The following is a 17,260-nucleotide window of genomic DNA, read 5'->3' on the forward strand; positions in this document are numbered from 1 at the left end:
ACTCACCGAGATTCGTAATTTATGGCTTCGTTCATGACCACGGTAAATGAAAGTGTAATGGTCGATCGATTCTCAGAAAATAAATCGCTAAGAATCGCTAGAAAATTATTTTAATAGGCAACGTTCCATCGGGTAATAGCTTGAAAGCAATTCAAACACTGTTATGTTTACCCATGTCACAAATGCGAAAGATACACGCGATAAATAATTTACACCCTCGACTATAGTGTAAAAATCTAAGTAATCTAAAGAAAACGGAAAAAATCGATATCAAACTAAATATTAAATAAAAGCAAATATGTACAATATGTACAATCAATATGATTGCGATACCGCACTTTACCTTCGATAATTTTACAAATCAATATTTCACGAACTCTCGTATTTCTCGTGCAAATAATCTATCAGGTTGTTCGAAAAGTGTTTTTCTTTTACAGACGCGTCTTTTACAACAACGCATCTTTATACAAACGTGAAAACTAATCCGTCGAACGTTGTGATCTTTATTTCGATAGAGCAAAATGGATCATACGTAATTCGATAAAATAATATAAAACGAAAAATGTTGTGCATCCATTATCTCCATTATTTTATAAAACGAAAGAAACTTTTCGGACGACCTAATATAAAATATAAAAGTACTACTATTCATAAAATTTTCTGCTCGGATTATATCTTCCCTAAAAATCTTTATTTATTTTTGCATTGGCGTGAGATACTAATTATTTGCTAATTCGAAAAAGGTAGTTTCATTTCACCTATTATTTCGTAATATTTAACATTGATATTTATTCCAAAGATTATTTCATCGTGTTATTTATTACATCGCTGTGTTATAAGAATTGAATTGATCTAATTAATTTGCTTGATAGTATATATCTGCTCGTTAAGATCATTTTCACGACTCAGAGAATTCGACTATTGTAACTTTTAAAATTCTTCTTTCGGACACGAGCGATTAATTCGCATCTTGATGCATAGCACAAAAAGAACGATATTATGTATACCGTCAGCCATTAAAACACCTACCGATATTTATTTTTATTTTACTTTCGTAGTCTTTATTTTCCAGTTACTTGAAACGTAACATAACGATGCACCTCTTCGCTAATTATTATTAATAAAACGTAAGAGGAAACTCGAAAAAATTCCATCACGCGAAAATAATAACGAGTTGCAATTAATTTGTTTTTCAGACTGTCGAGGATGGTAGGCAGCGTACCGAGCGGATGGATGAGGAAGATCCTCCTCTTCCTGGTCCTGACGACCGGGGTCCTCCTCATCGCCATGTACGCGCACGCTCCGCCGCTTGCTTCTCTCCAACCGTTCTCGTCACGACGGTGAGTACGCGATAATAACGATGCACCGGGTAGCCAGGCGAACGAGTCGATACTCGGTCCTATTATCGCCTATTAAGCTTCACATGGTCGCCGTGCCGTTCTCGAGACGCCCGGATCGGCGCCATTCGATCGAACATTCTTTTACACGCCGACGACGATCTTATCGTTCCCAACAGTCGTCGCGAATCTAATTAGAAAGAAAGAATGCAAGGTTTCAGGCTTTTATCTTTCTTTAAATCTTTTTTTTTTCAGTCGTGTCTCGTTCTTTTTATTTTTGTTTCTCGTCCTTGTCGGTTCCCATTATTGATCCAATTATTTATATACGCGATGTTCGTGTTATTGGTTTTTGGAGAAAAATAGAAATGAATGAAATTTTGTTGTCTTTTTTTGTTCTGTCTTTATCGTTGATTTTACGTAATGACGAAACCACGAATGTGTTTAGATTTATAGCTGTAATGTGATTTCTGTGAAAGATTGTTGATAAGAACACGATAGGAACGCATTATAAAAACGGTATATTTAGTAAATTTTTGTGCTTAAATTTTCCTTTGTGCCATGTTTTAGTATAATACAAAATTGTAGCTATCAGCTGGAAACAATTCGTGGCCTACTCATTAAGCGATAACCATGGCAAATTAAAGAAAGCTATCGAGGCCATCTTTTTTGCACGTGAAACACAGTGAAACTCCTCTTGTATTTTTCTTATCGATGGTAAAATATTGCTATATATAAAAAATAGCGTGAAAATATCGCACAAAGTAACCCACGAAATTATTCACATAACACTTATCGCAGAAACTCTTTACGGGTATGCATTATGCAAAACATGAACAAATTTGAACTTATTACAATATATCGACAAAATTTCGAAATATTTCGTACAATGCGCGTAATATATTCGGAAAAATTTTCCATGGCAAATGTTCGAGTAGTTTCGCGAACCACTTTATATTTCTTTGCTTCTTACGATTCCACGAATCCCTGCCATGCCCCCCAAAAAACGGACAAGCCGTTATTTATTTAATCTTTATTTGTACCTTTTGTTGCCGCATATCTCGTTTCGTTCATTACCTCCCGCACAACCGTGATCGACGTCAAAGACTGAAGGAGTTGCAACGAGGCTTGGTTACTTTCCTGGTCGGTAATGAAAGCACGAAGAAACCCGAGGAACGGCTCTACGAGTATCTGGAAGAGCCTAGGTAACGTCTTCCTGGACCCGGAGAGATGCCTGTATTTGCTAAAAAGCTTTCTCTTTTTTGTACCTCTGCTCAAGAAGTTTGTCCTCCATCTCCAAACGCCATCCGCGATTTTTCTTCTTCCCTCGGGGGATGATCCGTCATCCGCTTCATCGACTGTTCTTTGGGACACCAGCTGACGCCCGTCTGCTTTCTTTTTCGTACTCTCTGCATGTTCATTTATCCGTTCATTTCAACCTTTGACTATTTCATTTGAATAATCTGACTTGATCTTTTCATAGTAGTCGTCGTGTTCGATTATTATGTATGAAGGAGAAACGGACTTTTAAATTTTCGAATGCGAATGTAAATATGATTGTAGGTATTCGGATATTTGACAACTGTTAATTCATCTGTGATTATCGTTATCGTAGACACGTTATCAATTTTATTCGTACGACTAAGCAAATACTGCGTCTTTTACGCAACCAGAAAAAACTACGTACGTTTATCGACGTTCCAGTGCAACGATTATGCAACTGCGAGAAAATGATTTTTCTAGAGAGGAAGAAAAATAATTTTATTTAGTAAAAGTTGGAATTAAACGACGAAGGAAATATTTTATAAGATTACGATAAACAACTTGATCTCACTTACCGTTATTGCTACGAAGTGCGATAGCCAACAAGGTTATTTATATCTCGATAACGATGTTACCGCGATATAGTGGCCAGGCATGTTCGGAAAATTATGAAACTTTTATAGTAGAGAAATTAGATATGCGTGAGACTGGTAACGCGTTTATCTCGAAATTTTCACTTACGTCATTATTACATTGGAACGGCGATACGTATATCCCTAAAACGTTTAAAAATAGAAGAAAAAATCAGAGATCAAAATTAGATGCTGTTTACATATTCAATATTGTTGCACTACTTTTACCTTCATACATCGATGCAGTTACAAAGTATAACAGTACCTTTTTTTAACATACTTGTTGCTGCTGACGCATGTGTTACGTCAATTCGGTTATTTCAGTTGGAAATATGTCGTGATAAAACTACTCGCAATTACAAAAGTAAATAGAATATTTATTGAACGACTTTAGCTAACAAACATTAATTGGACAGTACGTTTGCGATAATTATTAAAATACAGACTATATCGAAATGGAGACTAACAAAGAGGATAAAATTCCAAGAATATAAGGTAGTTATTAGTTGCAACAATTATGTTAAGGGGAACCACGTATAATTTTTCTCGTACGTACAAATCAATTCTTTACATCGTTCTGTGTAATTATAGAAGTGTTACGGTTGCACGATATAACAGTAAAGAGTATTTAAAAGAACTGTCTCTCTTCGTGAATCGCAATCGTCTCTTCCGTTGCAACGTTCTCGCCATTTTCCAGCCAGGAAACGCAAATAAATCATCATCATTGCGTGACTTGTTCCTAGACGGTTTATTTAATTGGAATCTGTATATACACGTATTTTTCAACGGTCGTGAAATTACAAATTAACAATTACACCCTTTAACGTTTCGCTCTTATCCACACGGATAGGATTACATCTTGTCGTAAATTAAGCCATAATTGACGTACTTCCATTTATACACCATACACGTTTCAGGAAACAGAATAATACTCGTAGGAATCATGAATAAATCGTGAACACGTCGTTATCCAGCTTAACGCCTTTTAATTAACGAGAGATTCTTTGAAAAATACGAGTATAATATCGAGGGTTCGTTTTTAATGTTATACCAAGACTTTCACGAATATTTGTAATTTCATAATTAAGCGTCTCATGAATATTTATCAGGCTGATGTTATCTGTTCGATGGTAACATATATTTCAGGTTGTGCTTCACACGCCACTGCCTCGATCCTCGTCTTCATTCGACTTGCATTTCCCGTCTTCCGAGAATCTCCCGATCTATCCGATCCTTGTTTCGGTTATTTTCCAAATATTTCTGCCTTGTCGTCTGCCAAACTGAAAATAGATCTCTTAGACTTCGCGTTAATTTCGCAATCTCAACAAAATTAACAACGAACTTTGTGTGTACGTTTTTATATTCGTTTCTCTATGAATCCTTAGACTCGACGAAACTCCAGCGAAATAAACGAATTATCGTTAGCTCTGGAGTAAAAATCTATTTCTTCCATTGTGAAATTCTTTTTTAACGCGTTCACCGAGTCAAGTGCTACGTTAGAAATTTCTGTAATTTCGAAACTTAGTTGAAGAGAAATCAATTTCAGTTACATTGCAAATATAAATGTGGTATAGTTTACTTTCGACAAATATGAAACCACATCAAATAGATAGAAGATTTAGATAATGAAATTATGTCCAAGCGTTACCTCTTTCCCTCGGGTAACAGTTTTAATTTTAATTTTACCGAATTTCACTGGACACTCGAGGTTCATAAGAATCGATCGATCGGTTATTCGTTGATCGCTTCTACGCCCGTAGATTTTAGTTCTCCACCTTACGAATCTTTATCACGATCTTTCTTCTCCCTTCTTCGATTTTCCCCCAGCACTGCACCATTTTCCTGTATGCACACGTCATCTGGCACTCAGTTCCTCGTGTTGTGTTTCTCATACAATTTTTACTGTCGGGGTATTTTTTCATCTCACTCGCAAAAAAACATAATATCTTTAACAGCGTCGAATAATAACACGCCATTTAACTCATCGCATATTCATTTGGCTTTGTTCGTTCACGTAACATTTTTTACGCGTTGTATCTTTTTCATATAAATCTCAAGACGCTTCTGATACAAATGTTCGAAGCGATCGTATCTCAAAATAAATCAGTTTCTCCGATCAAGTTTGCGAACACTGTCCAAATATAATTATCATAATTTTATGAGAAACAGTTTTAGAGAACGAAGGAAGAAACGAGAGAAAGAAAATACCGACATTAAAATATAAAAGCCACCCTCGTGTACGTTCACCCCTACCATTGGACTCGTACCGCTTCTACCAACCCTGTCTGTTTGTCTGGCTATGTTTCATCGCAAATTATCCATTTGGTGCTTGTTAAAGTATCGTAAAATACGACGTTCCAAGGAAGAGTTAGGATAACAGGTGAAAAACAAAGGCAAATCGATGTCTTCTTTAAAATCTAACGATTCTTGTTGGATCGCAGAACGTTTCAGAGTCCGTGGTCCTGGGCCTGCGTCGCTGGAAGATGCGAAAGGAGAGCGGTCAGATCTTCGAGGACCTCCTTGGCCAGCTGTATCGCCCTCTGCGGCGGAAACACCAGGCTTCTCTGGCCCAGACCAACCGGAAACGTGTTCCTGGGCGAAGATAGCGTGATCATACATCTGCAGCAAATCGAATTCGTCACGGTGAACACCAGCGACCAGGAAGCGAAGAATCTGTTGGAGCACGCCAAGGATGTTTTCATCGGTGAAGATTCAATTTTTTATTTTCGCCGAATATTATTATATAATTTTATATTTTTTATCCACGAATGATGATAAGGAGTTTGTTCACGCATGAACCGAATGTCGAAGGATGTCCCTGATCGAAAGTCTCGGAACAGTTATTCGTTTATTAATCATTTTGGGACCAAGACTCGCAATATTGGACTCTTCGTGTTGTAGAACGATATCGTGCGTTGCGACTGGACCTTCTTTTCGCGTCAAGTGCAAACAAAGCGACGAATGACGCAACGCATGACTGTGGATCGTCGATGATACATGACGTAATCACGTTTCGTTGCTTCGGCAATGAATTTATTTCGCTTGTTTGTGGAGACAAAGTGCATCTAACGCAGTCGAACGTGTATTCGAAGCGACTTCTATACCCGAACTATTGTCATCGAAATGATATAATTTAGTCAGTCGTTGACCATGTAAAATTCAAATCATCGTTTGCTCCTCGTAATCTTTGAATATCCTCCGAGTTAGATTGCAGGAAGCTAGTTAGTATTTTTCGTCTCTTCTTTTTAAGCGAAGAATATCGACTCAGAGGCATATTCGCTTCTTCCGATTCGCGCGTCAAAGAATGATCAACAATACGTTTATAATCAACGCATATATGCAGCCATACAGACGTCTTTCGCTAATCGGTAGCGGCGAAAAGTTCAGCAACTACTCGAGTTATCTAAACTTCGCTACTGATAGATTTAGATAAATAACTTTATTTATCGTACATTTGAAACCACGATATCGCTACTGACACTCAGGCCTCCTGTTTCAGGTAACATAAGAAGCCTGATGAAGGTGCCAAACGCTAAAAGCAGATCCGGGGTGGACGTGTTCGTTGTCTACCTATCCGCCGGAAATGGCAGAGCGATAGGGCCAAACTTAGACACGGACGAGTCGTATACCCTGGAGCTGATGCCTAAGGGGAAGATTCTCGAAGCTCGAATAACCGGAAAAAGTTTCTTCGGCGCCAGACACGGTTTGGAAACGCTCGGCCAAATGATCTGGTGGGACGAATCTGCCGGAAGGGAAGGTGCCTTGCGAGTGTTATCTCGCGCTTCCGTCGAGGACAAGCCAACGTTCCCCTACAGAGGTTTGCTGGTCGATACGGGAAGACAGTTCTTTCCCATCGAGCGACTGAAACGCGTGATCGACGGAATGGCGGCATCGAAGTTGAACACTTTCCATTGGCACCTATCAGACTCGCAGAGCTTTCCCTTCGATTCAGCCCAGTTCCCCGAAATGGCCAGATGGGGCGCTTATAGCGGAGATCAGATCTATACGCCCGACGATGTGAAGGATCTCGCGGATTACGCGAGGATCCGCGGCATCAGGGTACTCGTCGAGATCGACTCTCCGGCACATGCTGGTGCTGGCTGGCAATGGGGTGAGTTTTCAACGGTTTTAGGGTGGAATTGTACGGCTGCAGGAAGGATATGTCTGCTTTGAGACGATAGGTTGAAGCTTGAATGCTGGTGGTGGTTAAAAAAGGAGAAATAAAGGGTGGATATATAACTGTCGCTGAAAAATGTCTGGACGATTCGCTTATCTCTGACAAAATGTAATTTAATTACTAATAAGGCTGCAGTTTTTTGTCCATTCATGGGAAATTCTAAGATGCAAATATACAGAAGGGCAAAATTCAAAGAGCTCGATCTATCCTTTTTGTTGCATAAATATAAATTTTGCATAATCATCTAGTAATCGATGTTTGAATTGAAACTAAAGGATTAATGTACACGTAAATTTGCCCGATTTAAAATTCAATCGTCGTTTTTGTTCGTCTATCAAACTTTTTTCTTTTTATTTATTATTACTATTAACTTAACTGTAATCGATATGGCGCTGTTTTTCATTATCATGTTCTTTACGTCCGACAAAAAAACACGTTATATCCCAAATGACCAAACTAGTCGGGCCTGAACGCATCATCAACTCATCTCAGGCCGGCGTTGATCTTGTTAATTTACTCAGGGACGGAGTACGGTTACGGGGAGCTGGCTCTCTGCGTTGATCAGCAGCCATGGTCGTCGTATTGCGGCGAGCCGAATTGCGGCCAGTTGAATCCCATCAACGAGCACACCTATCGAATATTAGAGGGGCTGTACAGGGAGCTTCTGGACCTGACCGAAATTCGGGACATCGTGCACCTTGGCGGGGACGAGGTGAACCTGGATTGTTGGGCACAGTACGGAAACATCACGGCCGCGATGCAAGCACAGAATATGACCGATCATCATGCTATGTGGGCCGAATTCGAAACGAAGATGTTGCAAAGGTTGGTGAAGGCCAATCACGATGAAACGCCAAAGGCTGTGATTCTGTGGAGTTCCCCGCTGACAAAGAGGCCTTACATCACCATGTACTTCGATCCAAAGATTCACGTGATCCAATCATGGGGAGGTAGCAACTGGCCGGAGACACTAGATCTTCTAGAAGACGGTTTCAGAGTGATTCTTTCTCACGTGGACACGTGGTATCTGGATTGTGGATTTGGCAAATGGAGAGAGATCGGAGAGGCCGCCTGTGGCGAGTATCGTACCTGGCAAACTGTTTACAATCATCGACCTTGGAGAGATTACGCTCAGCAACATTTTAGCCTCGTTTTGGGCGGAGAGGCAGCTATCTGGAGCGAGCAGACCGGCGACGCGTCCTTGGGACCTCGACTATGGCCCAGGGCATCTGCTCTCGCTGAGAGATTATGGTGAGTGTTGGCAATCCAAAATGTAGATAAACAAAGATTCTTCTTTCGACAATTCGATTGATAAAAGATAGAAATCTGTGATAAAAGAATGAATTATATCTCAAAGAAAAATTGAAACGTTACATGTTCCTAAGTATCTCTGTCGGAAAAAGATGTATTAGGTTGTCCGAAATGTTTCTTTCGTTTTATAAGGAAATAATAAACGCACAATATTTTTTGTTTTATATTAGTTTATCGAATTATGCACGAATGTAATAATAGAGATAGAACGAAATGGATCATACCTGATTCAATAAAATAATATAAAACAGAAATTGTTGTTCATCTATTATCACCTTGTGAAACGAAAGAAACTTTTCGGACAATCTAATAAATCAAAGGAGAATGTCACGTTGTTCGATACCGAACATCGTTTTAAAATCATTTTTTCCAAACTCCATGATATTACAATTATCGAAACATCTTGTATTTTCACTACCTATCTCTTCAAATGTTATTCAATTTCGTATAACGATAATCACGGAATAAATTTTTGTTATACACAGGAGCGACATGCCAACCAACGGCTACTCGACAGACGAAAGCGTGTACACGAGGCTAGCCGCACACATGGAGCTTCTAACCAGCCGTGGATTGAAAACAGAAGCCATGTGGCCGCAGTGGTGTTCCCAGAATCCCGGCAAATGTCTCTGACCGTTCGCTAGCCCGAACATAATCGCCTTCGCCTGGAATTGTACGCCTAGACACGATAATTGCGTGAATGGAAGACGTTACACGAGGTGGTTCTGCCCGCCACTTTCGCTAGAACACGCCGAGCTTGTAGATCGTTGCAACATCACCGTCGATAGAAGCTCGTTGATCGTTTTAACCGTGACGAGACCGAGCATCTCGAAACTATCGGTTGTTCGATAACGATTTTCGTTCTACGAACCGATCCACGAAGATGTGGACGTCACGTGAGAGACATAGGACGACCTAGTGCGGAGTACTCGAGAGAGGCAATCGTCGAGAGTGGAAGAAGACAATGAGATTCCTCCTAGAAGTCAAGAAGTCAAATTGAAAGTCCTTGGTGATCTCTAGTTGGAGGATTTATTTCTACGGAAGAAAGGGAAGGAAGTTTTCGAGCGTTTCACTGGCTTTTTCATTCTTGCCGGGCGTTGAAGGCACAACGACACAAATGTTCTTGGGTTTCGTTTTTCTCCCTGGTATGAAAACGATATAGGCAGAGTATTTGATATTTGTACGAGACCATGTACGACAGATTATACAGGAAGGTAAAATGAACAAGGTCAATTCAAAGATACACAGAGCGCGATTTTTTAATGTTACGCGATGCCTGGTCGTAGCTCGATGCCATACTTTTCGTTCGAAGTGCCTTTCCAATTGTAATTCTACTCGTTGTTGTACGATTTCATGTGTAAACAGCGAGCGCGTTCCTATTGAGAGATCTCGATGGCAGGCATCGAGATCGTCGCATCGTCCGCTCGTCTAATCCTACCACCTCTGAGTGTCTTTTTGATGCTCCGGAATTTTTCTAAGATGCTTTTGATATTTAATTTTTAATGAAAATAGTGAAGTCTATCGATCACGATATTAAATATTCTATTCGTCTTTACTTATTTTAATAAACTATAAATCTATCGATTCTTATTTTAGCGATTTTAAATGACACGTCTTAATCAAAGCGTTTTATATTGCAAGATAATTTAGAATATTGGAGGAATTTTATAATATCAATTATCTCGATTATTATACATATATTTTAATTCTTGTTATGAACTTAAACGATAAGCCGAAGAATTTGTCCAATAAAATTTGTATATACAGAGTGAGTTATGAGTGAGTAATCAACACACTGATATAAATAAGAAAACGCCATCTCAATATATGTCTAACGTACATTAGTTTTCGAGTTATGGATGGTTGAAGAAGATTTTCTAAGCTTTCGCTCGTATATTCAACCTATACTATCTGATTAACGAAAACTCTCATTTCCTGTTACTTCTACTAAGAAATTAAGTACGGCAAAAGGTCTAGGCAAAGACATACCATCGAACAAAGCATAGAAACGGCATTCAAGGTGGTAAAATTAGAAAAGACAGTCCATACACTCGGTAAACGAGAAAAAAGACGTTCGACATAAGACACTACCGATCCTTATGGCTACTTTCCTCCATTAAAGGATTCCTGTGATCAGGAGACTGGAAATATACCATTATTTGTCACACGATAAAGCGAAGCGTGGCCGTTAGAAACGGAAATCACGGCGCCAATCCGCATAGGCTTCCCTCTTTAAACTGCCAGACCTAGGTCCTACATAGAACAAAATCCCACAAATACCAAACCGTATTCCAAATGAAGAACATAGTCGAGTAATAAAATGAATTGTGTAAGAGGAAACGTTCAAGGAATTCCATTCTTTGGCAGCATACGCGTATCCCTCGAAGCCAAAGAAACCACGATACTTTGTACGATAATTACCTTCCCGTTTGTAACGAGGACCGTGAAGAAGCCGTGTCAGATTATTATATATAAAAGAAGTTTCTTGACGAACAAACATCGGGAATCGAGAGAGTCGTTTAACAATTCTTGAAGAATTGTCGCGGATCTGTAAGACCGAGCGTCCAATCCGTGCTTCGTGTCTTTTCTAATTAATTGTAAACACGTTCGGAGGAGTTCGTCTTGATGTTAACGAGATACTATCTCCGAGAGATATAAAAATGGCCTATTGACGATGAATAGCCGTGGAAATTTGTAAATAATACGATCATCGTATTGGAAGTGGCTGAAGAGCAACTAGATAATTAATAGAACGATAACGGGAGGAAAAATGAATCGTATGTACTTACTAACAACTTAGCGACATCGATGGCTGTAACATAGAAGTGATTTTAAGCTTGACCCTGCTGGATCCGGTGCGGAAAATCATTCGCTGTGTGTGGCGTCTTGCGTGACGTTTGTTGGGTATTTTCGATCATTTAAAAGATTTGTAAAGGATTTTTAAAGCAAGAGAAATAACTTAGTACGTTGTCTGTAAAATTGTTTCGGTGTTTGAAACACGTTAATGAAGAAACGATGAAAATTGCACGCGGATGATTCCCCAGGTTGATCTACGAAGGAATGCGATCTGTTGTAAAGTGTGATTGGTGTAAATTTAACATAAAACAAATTTTGAATACACCGGTTCTCGTCGTTCATTTGTACCCCGGAGAATTTTTCCTCCTCCATCTTGTCCGTCCAGAAGATCACGCTGGAAAATATGATTTCGATTGTGATTTCTTATGTAAGCGTAAAAATCAGGCAGAAAAGAAATTGTAAATCGAATTTTTCATAATTTTTACTCTGCTCCGATAGGAAAGACAATATCATTCCTGCGATCGATGAAAGTTTTGTCTTTGTTCAGGTGTTGTTTGATTTCTAATCATCGCTAAAATAATAGCTTTAGTCTATCTATACTTCTGATACAATTGGATGATCGATTGCTCCTTGGTGGTTCTATCAATATTGGCTGAGAACCTCGAGAGACTGTTTGGTCTATCATCGTCTTGATGGATGGTACATGCGATGGCCAATCGATTTGCTTTATTGCATTTATCTTCTAAATTGTACAACACAATTTGCAGTAAGTAGCGACATTTGTGCCATTGCCCTTTAATAAATACAATTAGTCTTTGAACAAGGTATATTATTATCGATCAGACGTATAAGTTCAGCAAAATTATTTGTAATCACCATTTGAAGGTCACAGGTGAATTTATTGCATATTTTCAGGGGACTTGTATCGTAGAATTAACCAGTTTTAGAAGTTATTTCCTTCTTCGACTATTTCATATTAAATTACTTATTTGTAGTTACCAAGCGATATAAAGAGCAGAAGATCGACAAAAATCAGCTTATCGTATTTTTCTCCTATGATCTTTATTTTATTCTTTATTTTGTATCTATATTTCTGCAAATAAATGGGAAGAGTTTAATAAACAAATTTACAAGTCATTTGTCAGAGAAATATTACGTGTTAATTATCTTGAGAGAGAATTCGATTCGATAAATATTCACAGTGGAAGAATCGAAGATATTTGGCTGACACGTAGCTGACTTATTCTACTTCGAGTCTGTCCCTCCTCCAGGTGACTATAGTGATATAGCTATAGTAAGGAGAAGACAAAGGGCGAGGCATGATCGCAAACATTCCCATAGCCATGTAATCCACGAGCTGGTCACTTCAATACCAGATTTCAAAAGGTTCGCATCAGTGTTTCTGTGCTACTCGTTTATTCTTTCCATTCGATACTTCAAAGATATATTTCATATTACAAAGTTTTCCTAACGTTTCACCAAACTTACTCTGGACCGTCAACCTTTTAATAAATTTTGTCATCTCGAATGACATTAAGTGCACGAAATGACATCGACTGAAATGGAACCAGTAGTGAAGGTCAACGCAACGTCGAACATCGAACGTTTCTTTATCGAACAAAAACAGAAATGCGATGGATTGATGACAGAATGTAAGTCTATCAACGTGACTAATGTTTTTTATATTCATTTTCTTTTTTCCTATTCCGAGAATAAAAAGGAAACGGTGAAAGTTCCATGAGAAAGACGAAAGTCTTTCAAAGTGGGTATAAATATAAATAATCTTTTAATCGCCTACGTATCTTTAACAAATAGATCGCAACATAACGTCACAAAATGCAACGTTAAAATATCGTCATTGCCCGCCACATTTTGACGGGATACTTTGCTGGTCGTATACCGAGGCCTCGACCATCGCCATTCTACCTTGTCCTCCTGAAACTGGCCTGATATACCAGTTAAATTCCGCAGCGAACAATTTGGAGTCGAATGTTCGCGTTATAGCGATGGCCACGAAAGCTTGTCTTCCAAATGGTCAATGGTACACAAATTACGACAATATTCCCGGGAGTAATTACAGTTTATGCGAGTTGTCCGATGAATTCACTACTCGCTACCTCATGGAGACCATCCTGGAAATAGATGAGATGACCGACCCTCGAGACTACAGAAACTTTGAATCTTTTCTGTTGGCTGTAAGAATTTTGAGCTTACACGCGTTCGTTTAAAATTAACTTATTTGAGATTACGTTGTCTATATTTTTATCGCGTAAAAGAATTTTTGCTAAGTTCCTCGCAAAAGAAGATTATATCGCTAAAGTTTATCCATAGTACAAGAAAGTGAAATCATTCTTTCTCGTAAATTTCGGAATTATTTCTGCCATTTATACCTTGCACTAATAATTAATATATTTTAATATATTTTATTAGTATATATTATAATATATTTTTTATTTAATATATTTTATAGTTACGTTTAACCGACGAATTTTATATTTAATAAAATTATAAGTTCTTCAAAATGTAATTCTATAGATTTAATTTCTGCTTTTGTCGTAGAAATGGTTGCCTATCGTCAGGCTCGTCTCTCAAATCGGCTATACCACATCTTTCACTATGCTGGTTATCGCGATGATCATCTTCTCTCTGCTCAGGTACTCGACTAATTGTGTTTCTTTCCTTGTCTCGGTTCTTGTTGTAACGATCGATTGCCTCGCTTAGGAAACTCAGAAATCCCAGGAACAGGCTTCACATGCATCTGTTCGCTTCTTTCATAATGAGGGCGTTCATGGCACTGATCAGAGACTGGATCTTCGTCGATGGCATTAGACGGACAGTGGACGTTGTTTATCTCGACGAGAAAAACGCTTTTATCAAGCAACGAAACGTAGGCATGTCAAATATTCGATTAAAAGAGATGGATAAAATGGAAGAGAAAATTAATGGAAATCGATGTACAATTAAGATAATCAGTTTCAGACAATGATCTGTAAGGGCATCACGAGTGTGTGGCAGTATTTTATCGTTGCTAATTATTCTTGGATCTTGATGGAGGGTTTGTACCTGCATAATCTGGTCGTTTGGGCGTTCTGTGCGGATAGTTCAGCCATTAATTTGTATATTTTACTGGGCTGGGGTAAGATTATACAGACGTAATTTATTATACGATTAATTAAGTGCATAATTATCTAACGACGTTGCAAGACCATTCGAGTACATTTCAAGATTAAGATAAACTGATTCGACGTCGTTGTAAAATTAATTCAAAGCCTTTGAAGGTGGTTTCGAGATCAAATCAAGCTCATCCAACATCTTCCCAAATTTACATCAAAGTAATTTAAAAAGTCATTTTAAAATTGGATATTTAAAAGTCCTTCGAATTATTTAAAAAAAAAAAAAAACATTCAAGGTCGTTTAAAGAACCCTAACATGCACACGGTGACATATCACGTGTTCAGTAAAGATCGCGTATTACACGTTAGAAATACGAAGGACAGGAATAGGACGTGATTTTTATTTGTACAATTAAGGATTACCTGTTTTCGTGGTTGTTCCTTGGATAATAATACGAGCCACGATCGAAGACACATTTTGCTGGACCACTCACCAAAATCCTTCTTTATTTCTTCTTATAAGGATCCCCATCGTAATATCGATTTTGGTAAGTGACGTACCTTTGAATGAGAAATTAAGCTCGTTGAGTTAAAAACAAAAAATTCCTACAGAAGATGCTATAAGAAAATATCTGCAAATAAGAATTATGAATTAATAACGTAATGAACTATATGTTATTAGTTCAACTTTCTGCTGTTCCTCAACATTGTACGCGTCCTGTTCATCAAATTCAAGACGTCCGTACATTTGCAACGGAAAAAGATGCAGTACAGGTAAATTTATAACTTGTACTCTTTCTTTCGTACTCATTTATTGCTGCTCGATGCGCAACTTTTTGTATTGAAGATGAAAGAACGTACTTTTATTGCGATATAAAAGAATAGATGGATTATTACAACGAAGAATATATAAATTTGTTTCTCTTACACAGTAGGTGGGCCAGATCTACTTTGGTATTGGTACCCCTATTTGGTGCTCACTATACTCTATTCCTGGGGCTCTCCTATCACAAAGATAACCGCGTGGAGCTCGTTTGGCTCTTCTTCGATCAATTCTTCGCCTCGTTCCAAGTACTTCTATTAGCCTTAAAAAAAAAAAAGAAATAAAAATTTGTAAACTAAAAGTATGTAAACTTAGAAAATAAGAAAATTCACCATTTCTTCAGGGTTCTTTCGTGGCACTGCTTTACTGTCTGCTGAACATCGAAGTTAGAACGGAAATAAAACGAGCTTGGAGGATAAGATGGTCGAAAAAAGCGAACCTCTGCTTGTCAACGTCTCGAGAATCGAGAAGAAGAAAATCTACTCGCCAATGCAGACAATCGAACGATTACGATCATCCAACAGTCAGTGGTACCACTGCGAGGAACGCATTACGATCGAACGATTATTGGCCAAATATGCTAGAAATGGAGACAAGATAGAAACAGCTTTAAAAAGAAACACTTTTATATCCGCGAATTTTATATCTTTATATCCAGCTTTTTCGTGTATTTTATTTGTTTTTAAATCTTTGGTAGATCGAGGTTCTTCTATGTATAATAATTAATTTCGCATTACAGTATAATTATAAATTTTACAGTTGGCCGTATTTCGATTCTTTTCTATTTTTGTAATTAATAATACGTAGCCTTTAGCTTTATATATTTTGTATCACTTCATTACAATCAGAAAATCTTATCGTTTAAAGAAAATTCCAATGTAATAGTTTTAACGTTGAGGAGTATGTATTGTACAACTATGATATATTTTATGCAATTGGTAATACAATGAAAATAATTATTCCTATCATTGGTACAGTGCATATATCTTTATTAAAGCACATTTGTCCAAGAAAATACGTGACTTTTTCAACCGATAACGACAACTGTATGTTCCTCTATACCAACAGGCACTGAAATATCGATCATACTGTTCCTGATGCCACCCTGTTTGTGCTGCACCCTCGCGTTTATCACTCACTCTGTGACATTTGTTTTTTCAAGAAACTATTTCTTTAATTCGAAATTCTCATCAGATTCCCGCCATTAATTTCTTTTCCCTCCGATATTTCTCAACCCGTCGTCATGTAACATCGCATATACGTAATATCGTGTCACACACGTGAGAAGGAAATTTGATTACAGTCCAAAAAGGCTACATTAAATTTGTCTATTTCCATGAAAAAAATGTATTCACTGATACTTCGAAAATTTAATCCTTGTCTTTTATTCACCATATCCTTAATCGCTATGTTCGCTTTTCAAGTTGTCTATCTCTTCATTCAGTTCTCTACACAGTTATACAATTACTCAGTTACAATCTATCCAGCACGCAAGAGGCACCAAACGAGTGTATAATAGATAGATAGAGAGGAAAAGCTGTCGAAAAGCATGTAACAACCCCTTCTTTGAAATTCGTTCCTTTGAAAAGTCGCGTGGCAAAAGTCACGTGCCAGGAAGGGGTGAGGAAAGGCGTCGAAAAGACAGGGGTTGAGTAACGAAGCGTGAACTATGTCATGACATGCGCGACCAGAAGAAACATTAATCGAAAGCCGAACAATTCAAGTGCGGTTCGCCTCATCTCGTCTCTCGTTACGAGGATGTAATCTGCAACACGTGTTGCATGGCATAATGTATATTATATCGTCGTGTG

The 17,260-nt window shown here is 38.1% G+C and overlaps 2 protein-coding genes across 7 annotated transcripts in view; both read left to right on the top strand.

Moving 5' to 3' along the window:
• Fdl (fused lobes) overlaps positions 1-11,837 on the top strand; it is a 40,047-nt gene extending 28,210 nt beyond the window's left edge. For 5 of the 6 annotated variants that reach the window (XM_072003375.1, XM_072003376.1, XM_072003378.1 and 2 more), the window contains 6 exons: positions 1,197-1,340; positions 2,441-2,539; positions 5,671-5,933; positions 6,729-7,340; positions 7,928-8,657; positions 9,203-11,837. In XM_072003375.1, the coding sequence (XP_071859476.1) occupies positions 1,197-1,340; positions 2,441-2,539; positions 5,671-5,933; positions 6,729-7,340; positions 7,928-8,657; positions 9,203-9,350 (1,996 nt within the window). In that variant the 3' untranslated portion in view covers positions 9,351-11,837. The remainder of the gene's footprint in view (positions 1-1,196; positions 1,341-2,440; positions 2,540-5,670; positions 5,934-6,728; positions 7,341-7,927; positions 8,658-9,202) is intronic. The other variant, XM_072003377.1, reaches the window with a different exon arrangement.
• A 1,222-nt stretch (positions 11,838-13,059) lies between these two features.
• Positions 13,060-16,351, top strand: LOC139987391 (secretin receptor). Its single transcript, XM_072003567.1, has 9 exons — positions 13,060-13,165; positions 13,326-13,708; positions 14,073-14,167; positions 14,235-14,400; positions 14,487-14,649; positions 15,044-15,174; positions 15,309-15,400; positions 15,559-15,697; positions 15,793-16,351. The coding sequence occupies exons 1-9, from the start codon at positions 13,060-13,062 to the stop codon at positions 16,048-16,050; spliced, it is 1,533 nt and encodes a 510-aa protein (XP_071859668.1). The 3' UTR covers positions 16,051-16,351.
• Positions 16,352-17,260: the final 909 nt, after the last annotated feature.

This window comes from Bombus fervidus, chromosome 5, assembly GCF_041682495.2.
Source record: "Bombus fervidus isolate BK054 chromosome 5, iyBomFerv1, whole genome shotgun sequence".
NCBI lineage: Eukaryota > Metazoa > Arthropoda > Insecta > Hymenoptera > Apidae > Bombus > Bombus fervidus.

What these genes read in the sequence shown, in the direction of transcription:
- LOC139987391 (XM_072003567.1), top strand. Translation starts at nt 13,060, where the DNA reads ATGACATCGACTGAAATGGAACCAGTAGTGAAGGTCAACGCAACGTCG. An exon ending in CGATGGATTGATGACAGAAT is followed by an intron (nt 13,166 to 13,325) that starts GTAAGTCTATCA and finishes ATCTTTAACAAA; the next exon opens with TAGATCGCAACATAACGTCA. An exon ending in AATTCTTCGCCTCGTTCCAA is followed by an intron (nt 15,698 to 15,792) that starts GTACTTCTATTA and finishes CCATTTCTTCAG; the next exon opens with GGTTCTTTCGTGGCACTGCT.